The 17,321-nt window shown below is 39.9% G+C and overlaps 1 protein-coding gene and 2 non-coding genes across 3 annotated transcripts in view; all 3 read left to right on the top strand.

Moving 5' to 3' along the window:
- Positions 1-16,750, top strand: part of LOC115821613 (tripartite motif-containing protein 35-like) — a 50,027-nt gene extending 33,277 nt beyond the window's left edge. Inside the window, exon 7 of the mRNA XM_030785420.1 lies at positions 16,206-16,750. Within this exon, the coding sequence (XP_030641280.1) occupies positions 16,206-16,750 (545 nt within the window). The remainder of the gene's footprint in view (positions 1-16,205) is intronic.
- Positions 9,786-9,904, top strand: LOC115821887 (5S ribosomal RNA). Its single transcript, XR_004025582.1, has one exon. It is a non-coding gene; the product is annotated as a 5S ribosomal RNA (ribosomal RNA).
- LOC115821890 (5S ribosomal RNA) lies at positions 10,556-10,674 on the top strand. The gene has a single exon (XR_004025585.1). It is a non-coding gene; the product is annotated as a 5S ribosomal RNA (ribosomal RNA).
- Positions 16,751-17,321: the final 571 nt, after the last annotated feature.

Here is a 17,321-nt window from a genome sequence, read left to right as displayed (position 1 = left end):
CTGTTTTGATAATGAATTATAGCTTGTGGATGTGTGAGGTGTCAAAGAATGACTCAGTGCTGTAACTGAAGGTGAGTCACAGATCAAGGGTTTAATTTGAGTCATATTCAGTGTACACCAAGAGCTACAAGAGACAGGTGGTTTTGTTCATTATTTTACTGGGAAGGGGAGTGTACATTTTGCATACATTTTGTTGTTGTTGTTGTCTTGATTAAGTTGGTGTCTTTGTTAGGTCAGTGATTAGAGCACTGGCCTGATAAACCAGTGGTTCCCAGTTGAGTCCAGGCTTAGTCCTTGATATTCCACAATACTTGAGAGGCAAACATTGGTCCTCCTGAACCCAAAGTCTGTGACTGTCTGTCTACAAGATCCCAGAGAGGTTAAATGCACTAACTGACCAATAGACCACAAACAACTGGACAAACTTTTTCAGATTCAGGTCCCTCTGTGTGTGTAAGATGACTGATTAGGTTAAAGAGAGAAAGGGCCTGTAGCTACTGAAACCTTAGAGAAGATTCAGATGAGAGGGAAAAGTTCTGAAAACTTTCTAGATACATCAGTGTCCTCAGCTAGTGGTGGAGCAGCACAGTGTTCTCCTATTGGGATTCTCCACATTCTATAAGTACAGTTCATATGTGTGATCTGTGAATGGATAAAGTGGGTCAGATTTACCAGTTATGCCAGTGACTCCCCCTCACAGTGAATAAGAAACTCCAGAGCACAACAGAGCAACTGGACTGGAACAGAAGAGAAGTCTAATCCTCTGACCTTCTCAAAAACGGACAACACACGAACTCACACACACACACACACACACACTTCTTCCATTCTTCTGTGATGAAACTTTAACTCTGAGGATTGTGATGTGCTATGTGTTCTGAAACTCACTGAAAGTTGCCAGTTCAAGTCCAACTTGGTTAATGGTTGTGAAACCAAGTCCATATTAGCTCTGACTCCTGAATGTTACGACAGAGTCCAGTCCTCTGATACTGAAGGATCCAGAGATGTCCTGGTGTGGGGCCCATACACTCCTGTTCTCTGTATGTGTCCATTCTCATTTCTTCACTGTGACTCATGATTCAGTATTAATACACCATAGAGAAGAAGAGGATTTGTACTGTCCTGTGTGCTGTGACATCTTCAGGGATCCTTCTGTCTTCTTTTATAGTCACGGTGTGTGTAAAGGCTGTCTGCAGCAGTTTTGGAATAACAGAGAATTCACAGTGTGTTCAGTATGTATGGGAAATTCATGAAGAGATTGTAATGGTCCAGCCCTGCTCTTCGAAGTCCTAATCCATGTTTTCCCTGTGTCCTGTCTTGTCTGTCTATTCCAGGTTGCTCCGGTCCATGTTTTACCCTGTTCCCTGCCAGGGTTCTGCTCACCTGCTGCCACTCACCTCATCAGCCACTGCATTTAAGCCCTGTCTGTTTCCCCACTCGCTTGCCAGATGATCTCGCCATATTCATGATTATTGTCTTGTTTGCCTTGCTTATTTTTGTTCTTGACCTGTTGCTGGATTTGCAATTTTGTCTTGTGTCTGCTTGGATCTGGGGGCTATTCCAGAAAGCCGGTTTCTCCGCACAGCTTCCCGTACAAAAGCAAAATTAGTACAAGTTAAATTCAACCACATTAAGGGGTAAAGCGAACGTATCAGAATGCGCGGCAGTCAAAGACAAAGGCCAGAAGGCGACAGAAATAAACTTACTGAAACAGAGTAGCTTTCCGCTCGTCTTCTTTTTTTGGGCAGACTCCTCTCGCGCCTCTTTGATGGGACTCCATCCTGTCCAACCGCCGAATAACATTCTCCATGAACGTTTACTGCTGTTCAGACATCTTCGTAAAAATGCATTTAACGGGGACACCAGTTGTTTGTTTTCGTTCGGACTCGTCGTTGGAAAAATTGGATATTCCCGGCGCACGAGTAGCCTCTCCACTCCGCTGTCCGTTCGAAAACTCAAGTGTTCTTTTGCAAGCCATCTTCAAAATACACACTATCAACAGAATACGGAGCACAACTTCTGTGAGGGCAGCTGTGGTCTAAAGGTTAGAGAACTGGGCTTGTGACTGGAGGATTGCCGGTTTGATTCCCAGGCCCACCATCCCCTTAACCCTCCTCTCTTCGCTACTGATGGGTTAAATGCACTGTTCACAGTGTGTGTCTTACAGTGACTTCCTTCGCATTTCAAATTTCGCGCTGCAGTTGCTCACAATGCTATTGGTTACTATCATGAACACACAGAAAACTGACTGGACCAGACTCAACCTTAGATTCTGAGTGGGTGGCTTGAAAACGGGGCGCGTCCACGTACTGAGGAGACGCATTCCAAACAAGCAAGGAACAAAAACTCCTGTAGTCCTGTAAACTTTTTATTTTTTTAAATCCTCATCCCTCATACTGAAATAAGGCCCCCATTTTCGCTGGTCGTTTGGTTTTTAACTGTCAGAAATAAAAAATAAATGGATTCATTCTTTTACCCGCCCGGCACATGAGCCGCTTATGCCATTGCGGCATAGTTTCTAATCTATTTAATAGCGCTTTGTCAAAAGCTGTAAAAATGCAACATAGCCAAGTTTTTTTAAAAGCCTTGCTTTTACACAAGGGCTGGGAGGAGAGCATTGAGGTCGGTCGGCTGTGGCGGCCGTCAATCAAACTGTGCAGCTGTGGGGGTGACGAATTTCTTTGCCACGTCACAAAAACCAAACTTAGTAAAACTTTACAGATATGAAGGTAAACGCTGTCAGCCGACATCATGGTCAAAAAGAAAGGAAAAAGATCTTTTATCCCTTCTGACCAAGCTACTCATCCAATAGAGATTTTGGCTTGATATAAAGATTTGCATTGAAATTGTTTTGTTTTATGTAATATTTTATTTTGAGCCTTATTTATTCTTATAGTTGGATTTGGTCAGGGGTTTAACTTGAAAGACTTGAGCTGTATGATGCCTGCTGCTTTGCTTAAGTACAGTTGCCTTTGATGGGCCTGTAATGGCCAATGCATGTTGGTTGTCTATCAATACAAGTGTTTCTTATTCAGTTAGACTGACATTATATCTAAGTTTTATGTTATCTCTCAACGTTGGTAACATGTCCCACATTGTCCCACACAAACTTACCACTTGTCCCTACCCAGAGCTTCCTTCCTCTCAGAGTTAACAAACTCAGAGTTTTCACTAAACCCGCTTTCTGAAATACCCCCCAGGTGTAAACGGATGTACTTGGACCCGTCCACTTGTGATGGATCACCAAAATCGGATCTTAATGCAAGGTGTAAACAGGGCCACACAGCAGTAGGCCTATATCAGGGTTTCCCCCAGGATTTTTTTGCCAATCCAGTGTCCGGAGAGAATTTATTTTACCAGACAAATCTGAAACGAACCGGTCACGTTTCAATATAAGTAAAACGCAAGTATAAATATTTATGTACACCTAGGCTGATGAAAGAATGACAACGAAAATCAGCTCATCACTTAATGAACAGTAATGATTAAGCAAAACGAACAGTAAGGACTGAGCAAAACCTCAACATTAGCCGCTAATATCTGTAACGACCTGTAAAGTCCTCTGCTGCCGACTTGAAATCAAACGTGTCCAAAGTGTCTTTGCAGCTTGCAATGCTCTTTATAGACTGTCAAACACACAAACGTTCTGTTTGGGGATAGCCATCGTTATAGCTACGTATTGTATGAGCATTATTATGGAATATTTCGACCAGCAAGTTTTTAATTTCTCGTTTTTTTTTAAAAATATATATATATAACTTTTACCAAGCCAAAACCGGTAATCTGGCTAATGGAAACCCTGATGTGTTTGTGTGTATAGAGTTGCTTTTTTCTTAAAGATATACTCACGCAGAATTCTGCAAACGCCTGCATTTATGCTTCTAACTCCAGTGGGGAGAAGTAGGAGGCGGAGCCCTTTTTCTCCTGTCGCCATGATGAATCATGTTATCTGTGTTTCATTGGCTTTTTATCTTCTAAATCACGTGCTTTACTTAGGGTTAACTTAACTCAGAGCCCACTGGACTAATTTTTATCATCTGTTCTGAAACCCAAAACTCTGAGTTTAAAAGCTCAGAGTCAGTCAACCCAGAGCTCAGGTTTAAACCGAGAGTTTGTTAAACCTGCTTTCTAAAACAAGCCCCAGATCCTCTAGGGGGAGAATTAGATGGTTGAAAACATAGGAACCAATCAAAATCCTTCATCTGTAACCCCACCCTCTGAGCAGGTAGGTCAGGAAGTGCCATTTCGCTTGGAATGCAAGTAGAGGTCCACCTGACAGATTAAACCAAATTAATTTTAGAGTTTATTTATTGTTAAACAAACGACTATAGAGACTATATAGAGTCTGCAGTCCAGAGCGAAATACGGGTAAAAAAAACAGAGGTTAAAGTTAAATTGTGGTTTGTTTTCTCATCGAAAAACAGAAAGTGAAAGTAAAGTTGAAATACAAGGAGTCATTCTGAGAGTGGATCTGCTAAAACATGGCTTCGTCAGAGGAGGATTTCTCCTGTCCTGTGTGCTTTGACATCTTTAAGGATCCTGTTGCCCTGTCCTGTAGTCACAGTGTGTGTAAAAATTGTCTGCAGTAGTTCTGGGAGAAGAAGGGAACACAGGAGTGTCCAGTTTGTAGGAGACGATCATCAAAATCTGATCCTCCCTGTAACCTTGTGTTAAAGAACCTGTGTGAAGCTTTTTTAGCAGGAAAAATTGGAAAAACTTCATCAGGGTCCGAGGAGTTTTGCAGTCTGCACAATGAGAAACTCAAACTCTTCTGTCTGGAGGATAAACAGCCTGTGTGTGTGGTGTGTCAGACCTCAAAAAACCACAAAAACCACGAGTTCTGTCCAGTCGATGAAGCTGCACATGATAGTAGGGTAAGACAAATACGGTGGTCAATAAACACCATGCTGACTTTTTAAAATTTTTTTCACAGTTACGTTAAATGTATATATTTATTCTAAAAGGCACTGTAAAATTGGGAAAATAACATCTGTACATAAAGAAAATCGATATACTGTAAGGTACGATACTTTAAAATTTGTGGAACAATGAGATCAACACACTTAGGGTATTATGTAGTATCACGATTCTAAGTGTTGTATTTTATTTGATATATCATATGAAATAGTAAAATTTGTAGTGATAACATTCAGAGAATCAAGTCAGTCTACTTTTGACGACACATAGCAGTAAAAGGCAAGACACAATATGTGTGCATGCGTGCGTGCGTGCATGTGTGTGTGGGTCTCTGATCTTGAACAGAATCCAACTGAAAACCACAGACTTTCTCTTAAAATCTACGTATTAATTTCAGGAGGAACTGAAGACTGCACTGAAGCCCTTACAGGAGAAACTGGAGAACTTTTAAAAAGCCAAAGTGACCTGTGATAAAACAGCAAAACACATTAAGATGAGAATAATTGTTACAAGTCCTACAGTTTCATACAAAATGTTAATTTGCTAAACGGTCTACAATGCTTATATGATGCAGAACAATAATTATGTTTTACAAAATAAAATTAAATAAATCAGCAGACCACATCACAGTGACAATATTAATAAATTCAAACAGTGTACAGTGATATTAAAAATGTTTTAATGTTTCTCATTTCAGACTCAGGCTAAACACACAGAGACACGGATTAAGGAAGAGTTTGAGAAACTTCACCAGTTTCTACGAGAGGAAGAGACAGTCAGGATAGCTGCACTGAGAGAGGAAAAGGAGCAGAAGTGTCAGTTGATGAAGGAGAAGATTGAGGAGATGAGTGGAGAGATTTCCTCTCTCTCAGACACAATCAGAGCCATAGAAGAGGAAATAAAAGCTGAAGACATTTTGCTCCTAAAAGTAAGAACCTAAACAGATCTCACACTTTCTCCCTCTGTCTCTATTTTTGACCCCCCCCCCCCTAATAAATCATAAACATTCAACTGATACCTGATGATAGAGACATTTATTCATTTATAATCTCTTTTCACAGAACTTTGAGGCCATAAAGAAAAGGTAAGTAACCTGTCTCTTCTTTTTCTGTGATACAAAACCCACAGCAGCACTGACTCTTGAATGTTATTCCAGAGCCCAGTGCACACTGCAGGATCCAGAGATGCTTTCAGGAGCACTGATCAATGTGGCAAAGCACCTGGGCAACCTGAAGTTCAGAGTGTGGGAGAAGATGCAGGACATTGTTCAATACAGTGAGTTTATGTGAGAGATAATTAGATGAAAAGAGAAAAAAAAACAATCAAAAGATTCAGTAATTCATTCAGTAATGCATTTTGCTCATGTATCTATGATCACTTTCTCACAGATTTCATCAGGTACTGATCTGAATGAGGGATAAAAGACTCCTAAGACTACAGTATGAGGCAGATATGAGGCAGATAAAATTATGAAAGATTGGAGGGAGAGGGAGAGAGAGAGAAAGAGAGAGAGACTGTGATGTGACAGTGGTCTCTCCCAGTTACATGTGTTCTGTTTTTCCTCTTTTTTAAATGTTTCCTTTTGAGATTCCGGTGAATAAAACACAGGCATTTATGTGGCAGTGTGAATCACAGCACACAGATCATAACACAGGACAAATGTAAAGACACAAGAAATTACTGCAAGTGTTCAAAACAAACACACCACAAAGCTCATCTTAAAAAAAAAGCCAAAAAAAAAAAAAAAAATGCAGCAAAACATATGCAGTAAGAGTAATACATATCAATAGAGACCCAAGTCTTGCATATGACTGAACAGAGTGGATTTAATCCCAGAGTGTAACAGGGTGGAATAAGAGGAGAATCTTACAGTGTTAGACCAGATTAAACCAACTATCAAAATAGAACTAAAACAACACACACAACTAATAAAATAAATATGCTAATGCTAATAACTACTACAACACATAAAACTAATACAACACACACACACACACACACACACACACACACACACATACAACCAACTCAGACCTTACAACTACTAAAAAACACACAGCTTATCTAAGTGTAGTACTCAAACACATTGTCTTAATAGTGTGATCTCAGAAAATTAATTAATAGCAATATAAACATGTAAACATACTGAATATTCAATCTCTCCCTCTGTCTCTGTTCTCTCTCTTCAGCTTCTGTGATTCTGGACCCCAACACTGCAGCACCATGGCTCATCCTGTCTGAGGATCTGACCAGTGTGAGATACAGTGAAGAATATCAGCAGATTCCTGATAATCCAGAGAGATTTGATAGATATCCATGTGTCCTGGGCTCTGAGGGCTTTAACTCAGGGACACACTGCTGGGATGTTAATGTTGGGGACAGTACACTGTGGATCCTGGGTGTGACCACAGAGTCAAACCAGAGGAAGGGAAAGACGTTCTTTGACACTGGTGTCTGGTGTGTTTGGTTACATGATGGTAAATACTGGTCATGGGCCTCAGGAGGGTCATTTACTCCACTGACAGTGAATAATAAACCCCAGAGGATCAGAGTGGAACTGGACTGGGACAGAGGAAAACTCTCATTCTCTGATCCTCTAAATAACACACACCTACACACCTTCACACACACTTTTACTGAGAGAATGTTTCCATACTTTGCTATTGCCTGTAAACTCTCTCCTCTGAGGATCTTACCAGTGAAGTGTTGTGTAACAGTGGAACAGCACAGTTAGATCTGATACTGTCTCTGTTTAAAGTGAAATGTTTCTGCTGTTACTGTCTCTGTCATTAATGTTATTTCTGATCAGAAAGTTGATTTTCTAAAAACTTGTATCAATGTAGTTATCTTGTTTATCTTGCTATTTTTACAGCACATTAAAGGACAGTGTCAGTTGAGAGTAAATGTGAATAAAGTATATGGAGTACAGTATGTAGGTTAAATTCAAGTGATAGCATATGAATTATATATTTTGAAAATTTTGAAGTCTTGTTGTGAAATGTTGGATTGGAAGGATGTTGTATTTTTCTCATGTATGTAAATCTAATCAAACAATTTCCCCTTGATATTTGTCAGAGAAAATGTGAGAGTCTGGATGGATGTGCAAAACCAGGATTTTTTATTGAGAGCAGTCATATCATATCAGGAACACAGTCAGGTCCCAGGAAACACTGACAGACAGGAATACACCAGACAGGACTGTCAGACAGGTTGACACCTAAACACAAGGACCAGGAATCAAGGCTCTGAAAGAGAGAGAGAGACAGACAGGTCATTTACAGACTCAATGTTTCAGAGTAACAGAGCTCAGTCTCAACTTAACCTAAGACTTCACAAAAAGACACTGACAACACAGGATTATTTATATACACAGAAAACCAGACTTGATTAACAGAAAGCTGGTGAAAACTATTAATGATTAAATTAATGAGGTGATCAGAATGGCAGAACCAGATAGAGGACGAGACTGTTCTGTTTGTTTCATTTATTCTCAACCTGAAACACTGTTTCATATGTTTATTGAGTTTAGCAGCTTGCAAACCTTTTACCATGTTGTAAAAGAAGGATGTTGGGGAGAACAGTGCCTCAAGAAATGGTTCTGTCTGGACCTAAATATATAGCAATAAAAATTGTTTTGTCATACCAACAGTTTATTTTTATTTCATTTTATTTTATTTTTAGGTAGTTTAGTTTCCATCTGTCTGCCCCCCCCCCCCAAAAAAAACTCCCCAAAATAAAATACATAAAATAAATTAAAAAAACATTACATCCTTTCACTATGATTAGAATGCATGGCAATAACAGTGAGATTACTTTTGATCAAAAGACAATTATGTGATCGCTGGTTTTCCAACGTTTAAAACTCCTGTCAAATTAGATACCACTGTTTTTGTTCAGTTCTCCTTTTCACAAGAATTTCACGGATGTCAATTTTTTAACAATGTTATGTGAAATATGTTGCAAATGTTTGAGGCTACGCCTTTGATTAGGGTGAAGAATATCACCTTTGTAATGATTCACCTCACCATAGGAGTGCCACATGATTTTTAATCAGGAATGTCATGATTTACGTAAAATCCAAACGTGTTTTAAGTCTTCTGGGCCCTGTTTCAGAAAGCGGGTTTAGTGAAAACTGTCAGAAATGTGACTCTTGCACTGAAACGTTTACTGGATGCTTTTGTGGCGTTCCAAGTCACAGACCCACAAGACTTGTGAAAGAAGAATTCCACAGAATTGCAGGTATGAGTCTCAGCAATAATTAATTTGTTTAGTATGAAGCTTTGAACCTCGAAGCACTAATCAGTTAATCTGAAATATTGTAGGGTTTCCGGGTTTGATTGTCTGCATAGATGGCACTCATATTCCTGTCACAGCTCCTTCAGTAAATGAAAAACATTATGTGAGTAGGAAGACTTTCCACAACATTATTGTACAGGTAGGCCTAAATAGTAGCCTTTAGCAATCCAAATGAAAGATACTTCACAATACAGCTACTGCAGCTAATGACAGTTGTGCACTGTGAGGATCATATGCGACGCAACATCAGCAACGTGGAAGCAAAGTTGCTTGGATCTGTGCATGACTCGCGAATCTTTCGTAAATGAACACCGAGCGCTAGATTTGCCCATGGTGAGTTTAAAGCGGGTCTAGTGCAGCGTGTGATGCGGCGCTGTTTGAAGAAGTTGTTGCAAGTTACAGATTGCAGGTGCTGTGTGACGTCATAATGTGCTGGCGCAAGTCAGGGACGGTGTGGCCGGTATTTATACGCGCGTCTGTGCCGGTGCGCTCTTAAAGCGAGGCAGGAGTCGGAAGGCAAACGGTGGAGTCTTTGTTCATCTTCAAATAGCGCTTATGCCGCCGAAGATTTCGCTTACGGCCATACCACCCTGAGCACGCCCGATCTCGTCTGATCTCGGAAGCTAAGCAGGGTCGGGCCTGGTTAGTACTTGGATGGGAGACCGCCTGGGAATACCAGGTGCTGTAAGCTTTTCTCTTTTTTTCCTTCTTTCTCTCTTTCTCTCTGTCCCTTCTTTGTTTTTCCTCGGCTCTCTGCTGGCAATCCTGCTGATTTTCATGTCGTCCTTTTTATTCTCTCTCTCTCTCTCTCTCTCTCTCCCTCCCTCCCTCCCTCTCTCTCTTTCTGTCTGTCCCTCTGCCTGACGACAACGAAGTAAATCTGTAGCATGGAAATAATTTCTTGCTTTGGAAGAACACCTGTTTGATTGCATTGCCTAATGCTGTATTCCTTTATGTTGCCATATGAAGTGTTCTGTGATGTTTAGCCCCGTTGAAGGAGTTGGATGGGGCTGTTTGCGCCGAGAGAGCAGAGGAAAGAGCAAAGGAGCGAGATGAATTACATTGTTGTTTTATGGAGACAGTAATCACAAAAACCCCCAAAATGATATGGTATCCTGTTTAAAGCGGGTGTAGTGCAGCGTGTGAGGCGGCGCTGTTTGAAGAAGTTGTTGCAGGTTGTAGGTTGCAGGTTACAGGTGCTGTGTGACGTCATAATGTGCTGGCGCAAGTCAGGGTCGGTGTGGCCGGTATTTCGCCGCGCGTCTGTGCCGGTGCGCTCTTAAAGCGAGACAGGAGTCGGAAGGCAAACGGTGGAGTCTTTGTTCACCTTCAAATAGCTTTCGCTTACGGCCATACCACCCTGAGCACGCCCGATCTCGTCTGATCTCGGAAGTTAAGCAGGGTCGGGCCTGGTTAGTACTTGGATTGGAGACCGCCTGGGAATACCAGGTGCTGTAAGCTTTTCTCTTTTTTTCTTCTTTCTCTTTGTCCCTTCTTTGTTTTTCCTCGGCTCTCTGCTGGCAATCCTGCTGATTTTCATTTCGTCCTTTTTACTCTCTCTCTCTCTCTTTTTCTCTCTCTCATTCACTCTCTCTCTCCCTCCCTCTCTCTCTCTTTCTCTCTGTCTCTCTGTCTGACGACAACGAAGCATATCTGTGGCATGGAAATAATTTCTTGCTTTGGAAGAAGACCTGTTTGATTGCATTGCCTAATGCTGTATTCCATTATGTTGCCATATGGAAAGTGGAAAGAGTAAAGGAGTGAGATGAATTACATTGTTGTTTTATGGAGAGAGTGGTCACAAAAAAAAATATGGTATCTTCTTTAAATATTTATTTAGCTATATCCTATTATAATCAATATTTAATCTACTGTAACTTAAAATTTATTCTGTATCCTGGGATTATCATAAGAGAGTTCGATGGTTACCTGCTCAGTGACAGAGGGTACTCCTTAACAGCCCTATTTGTTAACCCCTTACCCTGATCTTGAATCGGGCCCACAGCAATGTTATGACTTGGCTCACTGCGGGACACAAGCCAAGGTAGATGGCATGTGACATTATTGTGGCCTGTGTGATTCTCCACAACATTGCCACAATTAGAGGAGAACAAATGTCCTACTCAACTCCTCGATGATCCTGATAACGATCCTGACCACCCCACTGATGCACAAGATGGAAGAGCGGTCAGAGACACAATATGCTACCATCAGTTTTGATTGACCCATCACCTCCCCAGTGTCAAATAAAGACAGTGTGCCTTTCTTTTTATGAAGTCTTCTTTATTTCTTGCAAGTACAAATGCAGTACAGTATTTAATATTTTTTATGTTGTCCAGACAAGTAACATCATCCACCTGTGGGCACCTCATCCACCTTGAACTGATGTTCCAGCAGTTGTATTTCTATTTTTGTCTTTTCCATCTGCATCCCAGTGTGGCCCATTTCTAAATTAGATTTTTCAGTTTGTTTCTTTAAAGTACACCCTGTACAGCTGTTTCACAGAGAGCTGTAGGGACCCAAAAAATGACAGTGAAGTTCACAGTGCCAGGTCTGCTTAGTTTCACTGTAATTCATGGGCCAACGCTGAACATCTTATTGAGGTATGTTGTGCTGTTGATGTGGATGGACCCTCTCCCTGATTGTAATTTCCAGCATTGCTCTGTCAGAGAGAAAGAAAGTGCAAGTTTTATTCTGATACAACACTGTCATCAACTGTTAGATGTTAGGTGTAAAGTTCAACAGGCCTCTCTGTATCTTCCCTCTCTGTGGCAGCAGACAAGGTGTCTCCATCATCCTCCTGTAATGCAAATGAACCATTTTTGTGTTCTACTACTATAACCCTTTCTGAAAAATCTGTGGAGTGTTGAGAGCGCTTACAACTGTATGGAGGTCTGATGTGGCAGAGGGCTCCACCAGACAGATTACACCATCAGTAACTGGTAGAAGATGAAGATTAGACAGTTAAATTGTAACTTTACCCAGAAAAGTGCCCCCACCTAATTTGAATTTTTACAACAGTGTGCAGGCCACATCACATATTTTTCACATATATAACTCTGAGTCACCTTGAAATAGATTATGATGTCTGAAGGACAGCTAAGAATCTGAAAAGTAACAAAGAATTGTACTGCCACAAGAAAATCAGCGTGCCAAGTTGTGAGTAAACAACACCACAGTTGACTGTAATGAAATTATACCTTACCTGTTTGGACTATATTTTTATATTTAATCTTCAGTTGCTGCCAAGTACGTTTTGTGCCTGTTGGGTTGCACCTGCATAAATATTAAACGCACACAAGTATATCAGGGTTTTCGCTAGGATTTTTTTTTTTTTTTTCCAATCCAATGTCCGGAAAGAATTTATTTTACCAGACAAATCTTTCACGTTTCAGTAAGTCTGTGTAAAGCGCAAATATAAATAATAATGTACATCTAGGTTTACGAAAAAATGACAGCGAACTAAAATCAGCTCGAAAATTTAATGAACAGTAACTACTAAGCAAAACGAACAGTAACGACTGAGCAAAACCTCAGCATTAGCCGCTAAAATCTGTAACATCTGAAAGTCCTGTTTATATGTTGAATCAGTGGAACACTCGAGATAAAACTTTTCTTCTCTGTCAATAAATACTCACGCATTGACTCGGTCAGCAATCTGTCACACCAGCTCACGTTCTTTTGCTGCTGCTGCTACCGTATTGCTTTTTTCTTAAAGATATACTCATGCAGAATTCTGCATACGCATTTATTAATACTTATAACTCCACTGGGGAGAAATAGGAGGCGGAGCCCTTTTTCTCCTGTAGCCATGATGAATCGTGTTATCTGCGTTTCACTGACGAGGGCTTTTTATCTCTTCATGCACGTGCTTTACTTAGGGTTAACTTAACTCAGAGCTCATTGAACTAATTTTTATTACCTGTTCTGAGACCCAAAACTCTGAGTTTAAAAGCTCATAGTTAGTCAACCCACAGCTGAGGTTTAAACTCATAGTTTGTTAATCCCGCTTTCTAAAACAAGCCCCAGCCGAAACCTCACCCTGTGGGGAGGAGGAAAGTCAGGAAGTGTCATTTCGCTTGGAATGCAAGAAGAGGTCGACCTGACAGATCAAACCAAATTAATTTTAGAGTTTATTTATTGTTAAACAAACAGTGACTAAAGGGTCTATAGGGGTTAAAGTTAAATTACGGTTTGTTTTCTAACCAAAAATCAGAAAGTGAAAGTAAAGTTGAAATACAAGGAGTCATTCTGAGAGTGGATCTGTTAAAACATGGCTTCATCAGAGGAGGATTTCTTCTGTCCTGTGTGCTTTGACATCTTTAAGAATCCTCTTGTTCTGTCGTGTAGTCACAGTGTGTGTAAAAACTGTCTGCAGCAGTTCTGGGAAAAGAAGGGAACACAGGAGTGTCCAGTTTGTAGGAGAAGATCATCAAAACCTGAGCCTCCTGCTAACCTTGTGCTAAAGAACCTGTGTGAAGCTTTTTTAGCAGGAAAAATTGGAAAAACTTCATCAGGGTCTGAGGAGTTCTGCAGTCTGCACAGTGAGAGACTCAAACTCTTCTGTCTGGAGGATAAACAGCCTGTGTGTGTCGTGTGTCAGACTTCAAAAAACCACAAAAACCATGAACTCTGTCCAGTCGATGAAGCTGCACATGAGAGCAGGGTAAGACAAATACCGTGGTCAATAAACACCATGCTGACTTTTTTTATTTTTTTCACAATTACGTTAAAAGTATATATATTTATTCTAAAAGGCACTGTAAAATTGGGAAAATGACATCTGTACATAAAGAAAATCGATATGCTGTTTAGAACAATATCTTTAAAATTTATGGAACAATGAGATCAACACACTAAGGGTATTATGTAGTATCACGATTCTAAGTGTTTTATTTTGTTTGATATATCATATGAAATAATAAAATTAGTAGTGATAACATTCAGAGAATCAAGTCAGTCTACTTTTGACGACACATAGCAGTGAAAGGAAAGACACGATATGTGTGTGTGCGTGCGTGTGTGTGAGTGCTCATGCGTGCGCGTGTGTGTGCGTGTGTGTGTGTGTGTGCCTATGTGTGTGTGTGGGTCTCTGATTTTGAACAGAATCCAACTGAAAACCAGAGACGTTCTCTGAAAATCTACTTATTAATTTCAGGAGGAACTGAAGACTGCACTGAAACCCTTACAGGAGAAACTGGAGATCTTTAAAAAAGTCAAACTGACCTGTGATCAAACAGCAGAACACATTAAGGTGAGAAAAATTGTTACAAATCATACAGTTTCATACAAAATGGTAATTCACTAAAAATTCTTCAATGCTTATATGACACAGAACAATAATTACAAACTTTTTACAAAATCAAATTAATCTAAATAAATCAGCAGACCGCATAACAGTGACAATATAAATAAGTTTAAACTGTGTACAGTGATATTAAAAATGTTTTAATGGTTCTTATTTCAGACTCAGGCTATACACGCAGAGACACAGATTAGGAACGAGTTTGAGAAACTTCACCAGTTTCTGAGAGATGAGGAGACAGTCAGGATAACTGCACTGAGAGAGGAAGAGGAGCAGAAGAGTCAGATGATGAAGGAGAAGATTGAGGAGATGAGTCGAGAGATTTCCTCTCTCTCAGAGAAAATCAGAGCCACAGAAGAGGAAATAAAAGCTGAAGACATTTTGCTCCTTAAAGTAAGAACCTAAACAGGTCTCACACTTTCTGTCACTGTCTCTGTTTTTGATTCTCTCTCTCTCTCTCTCTCTCTCTCTCTCTCTCTCTCTCTCTCTCTAATAAATCATAAACATTCAACTGATACCTGATGATAGAGACATTTATTCATTTATAATCTCTTTTCACAGAACTTTGATTCCACAAAGAAAAGGTAAGTAACCTGTCTCTTAACTCTCTTCTTTTTCTTTGATACAAAACCCACAGCAGCACTGACTCCTGAATGTTATTGCAGAGCCCAGTGCACACTGCAGGATCCAGAGATGCTTTCAGGAGCACTGATCAATGTGGCAATGCACCTGGGCAGCCTGAAGTTCAGAGTGTGGGAGAAGATGCAGGACATTATTCAATATAGTGAGTTTACGTAAGAGATAATTAGACGAAAAAAAGAAAAAAAACAACCAAAAGATTCAGTAATTCATTCAGTAAAGCATTTTGCTCATGTATTTATGATCACTTTCTCACAGATTTCATCAGGTACTTATCTGAATGACGGATAAAAGTCTCCTAAGAAAAACTTGAGTTGATATGAGGCAGATAAAATTGTGAAAGATTGGAGAGAGAGAGAGAGAGAGAGAGAGAGAGAGAGAGAGAGAGAGAGAGAGAGAGAGAGAGAGAGAGAGACTGTGATGTGACAGTGGTTTCTCCCAGTTACATTTGTTCTGTTCTTCCTCTTTTTTAAATGTTTCCTTTTGAGATTCTGGTGAATAAAACACAGGCATTTATGTGGCAGTGTGAATCACAGCACACAGATCATAACACAGGACAAATGTAAAGCCACAAGAAATTACTGCAAGTGTTCAAAACAAACACACCACAAAGTTCATCTCAAAAAAAAGCAAAAAAAAAAAAGAAAAATTGCAGCAAAACATATGCAGTAAGAGTAATACATATCAATAGAGACCCAAATTTCGCATATGACTGAACAGAGTGGATTTAATCGCAGAGTGTAACAGGGTGGAATAAGAGGAAAACCTTACAGTGTTGGACCAGATTAAACCAACTATCAAAATAGAACTAAAACAACACACACAACTAGTAAAATAAATATGCTAATGCTAATAACTAATACAGCACACACACATACAACCAACTCAGACCTTACAACTAATAAAAAACAAACAGGTTATCTAAGTGTAATACTCTATAACACATTGTCTTAATAGTGTGATCTCAGAAGATTAATTAATACCAATATAAACATGTAAACATACTGAATATTCAATCTCTCCCTCTGTCTCTGCTCTCTCTCTTCAGCTCCTGTGATTCTGGACCCCAACACTGCTCACCCAAAACTCATCCTGTCTGAGGATCTGACCAGTGTGAGATTCAGTGATGAGAAACAGCAGATTCCTGATAATCCAGAGAGATTTGATGGATATGTATGTGTCCTGGGCTCTGAGGGTTTTAATTCAGGGACACACTGCTGGGATGTTGATGTTGGGGACAGTACAGACTGGATCCTGGGTGTGACCACAGAGTCAAACCAGAGGAAGGGAGAGACGCTCTATAACACTGGTGTCTGGTGTGTTGGGTGTGTTGATGGTAAATACTGGTCAAAGGCCTCAGGAGAGTCAGATATTCCACTGACAGTGAATAATAAATTCCAGAGGATCAGAGTGGAACTGGAGTGGGACAGAGGAAAACTCTCATTCTCTGATCCTCTAAATAACACACACCTACACACCTTCACACACACTTTTACTGAGAGAATGTTTCCATACTTTGCTATTGCCTATAAACTCTCTCCTCTGAGGATCTTAACAGTGAAGTGTTGTGTATCAGTGAAACAGCACATTTAGATCTGGTACTGTCTCTGTTTAAAGTGAAATGTTTCTACTGTTATTGTCTGTGTCATTCATATTATTTCTGATCAGAAAGTTGATATTCTAAAAACTGGTGTGAATTTAGTTATCTTGTTTATCTTGCTATTTTTACAGCACATGTCTCGTACATCATTAAAGGACAGTGTCAGTTGAGAGTAAATGTGAATAAAGTATATAGAGTACAGTATGTAGGTTAAATTCAAGTGATAGCATATGAATGATATATTTTGAAAATTTTGAAGTCTTGTTGTGAAATGATGGATTGGAAGGATGTTGTATTTGTCTCATGTATGTAAATCTAATCAAACAATTTCCCCTTGATATTTGTCAGAGAAAATGTGAGAGTCTGGATGGACGTGCAAAACCAGGATTTTTTATTGAGAGCTGTCATATCATATCAGGAACACAGTCAGGTCCCAGGAAACACTGACAGACAAGAATACACCAGACAAGATTGACAGACAGGTTGACACCTAAACACAAGGAGCAGGAATCAAGGCTCTGAAAGAGATAGAGAGACAGACAGGTCATTTACAGACTCAATGTT

Source organism: Chanos chanos, chromosome 9 (assembly GCF_902362185.1).
Source record: "Chanos chanos chromosome 9, fChaCha1.1, whole genome shotgun sequence".
NCBI lineage: Eukaryota > Metazoa > Chordata > Actinopteri > Gonorynchiformes > Chanidae > Chanos > Chanos chanos.
The sequence above is the reverse complement of the archived record's forward strand: the minus strand, read 5'-3'. Positions and strand labels throughout refer to the sequence as shown.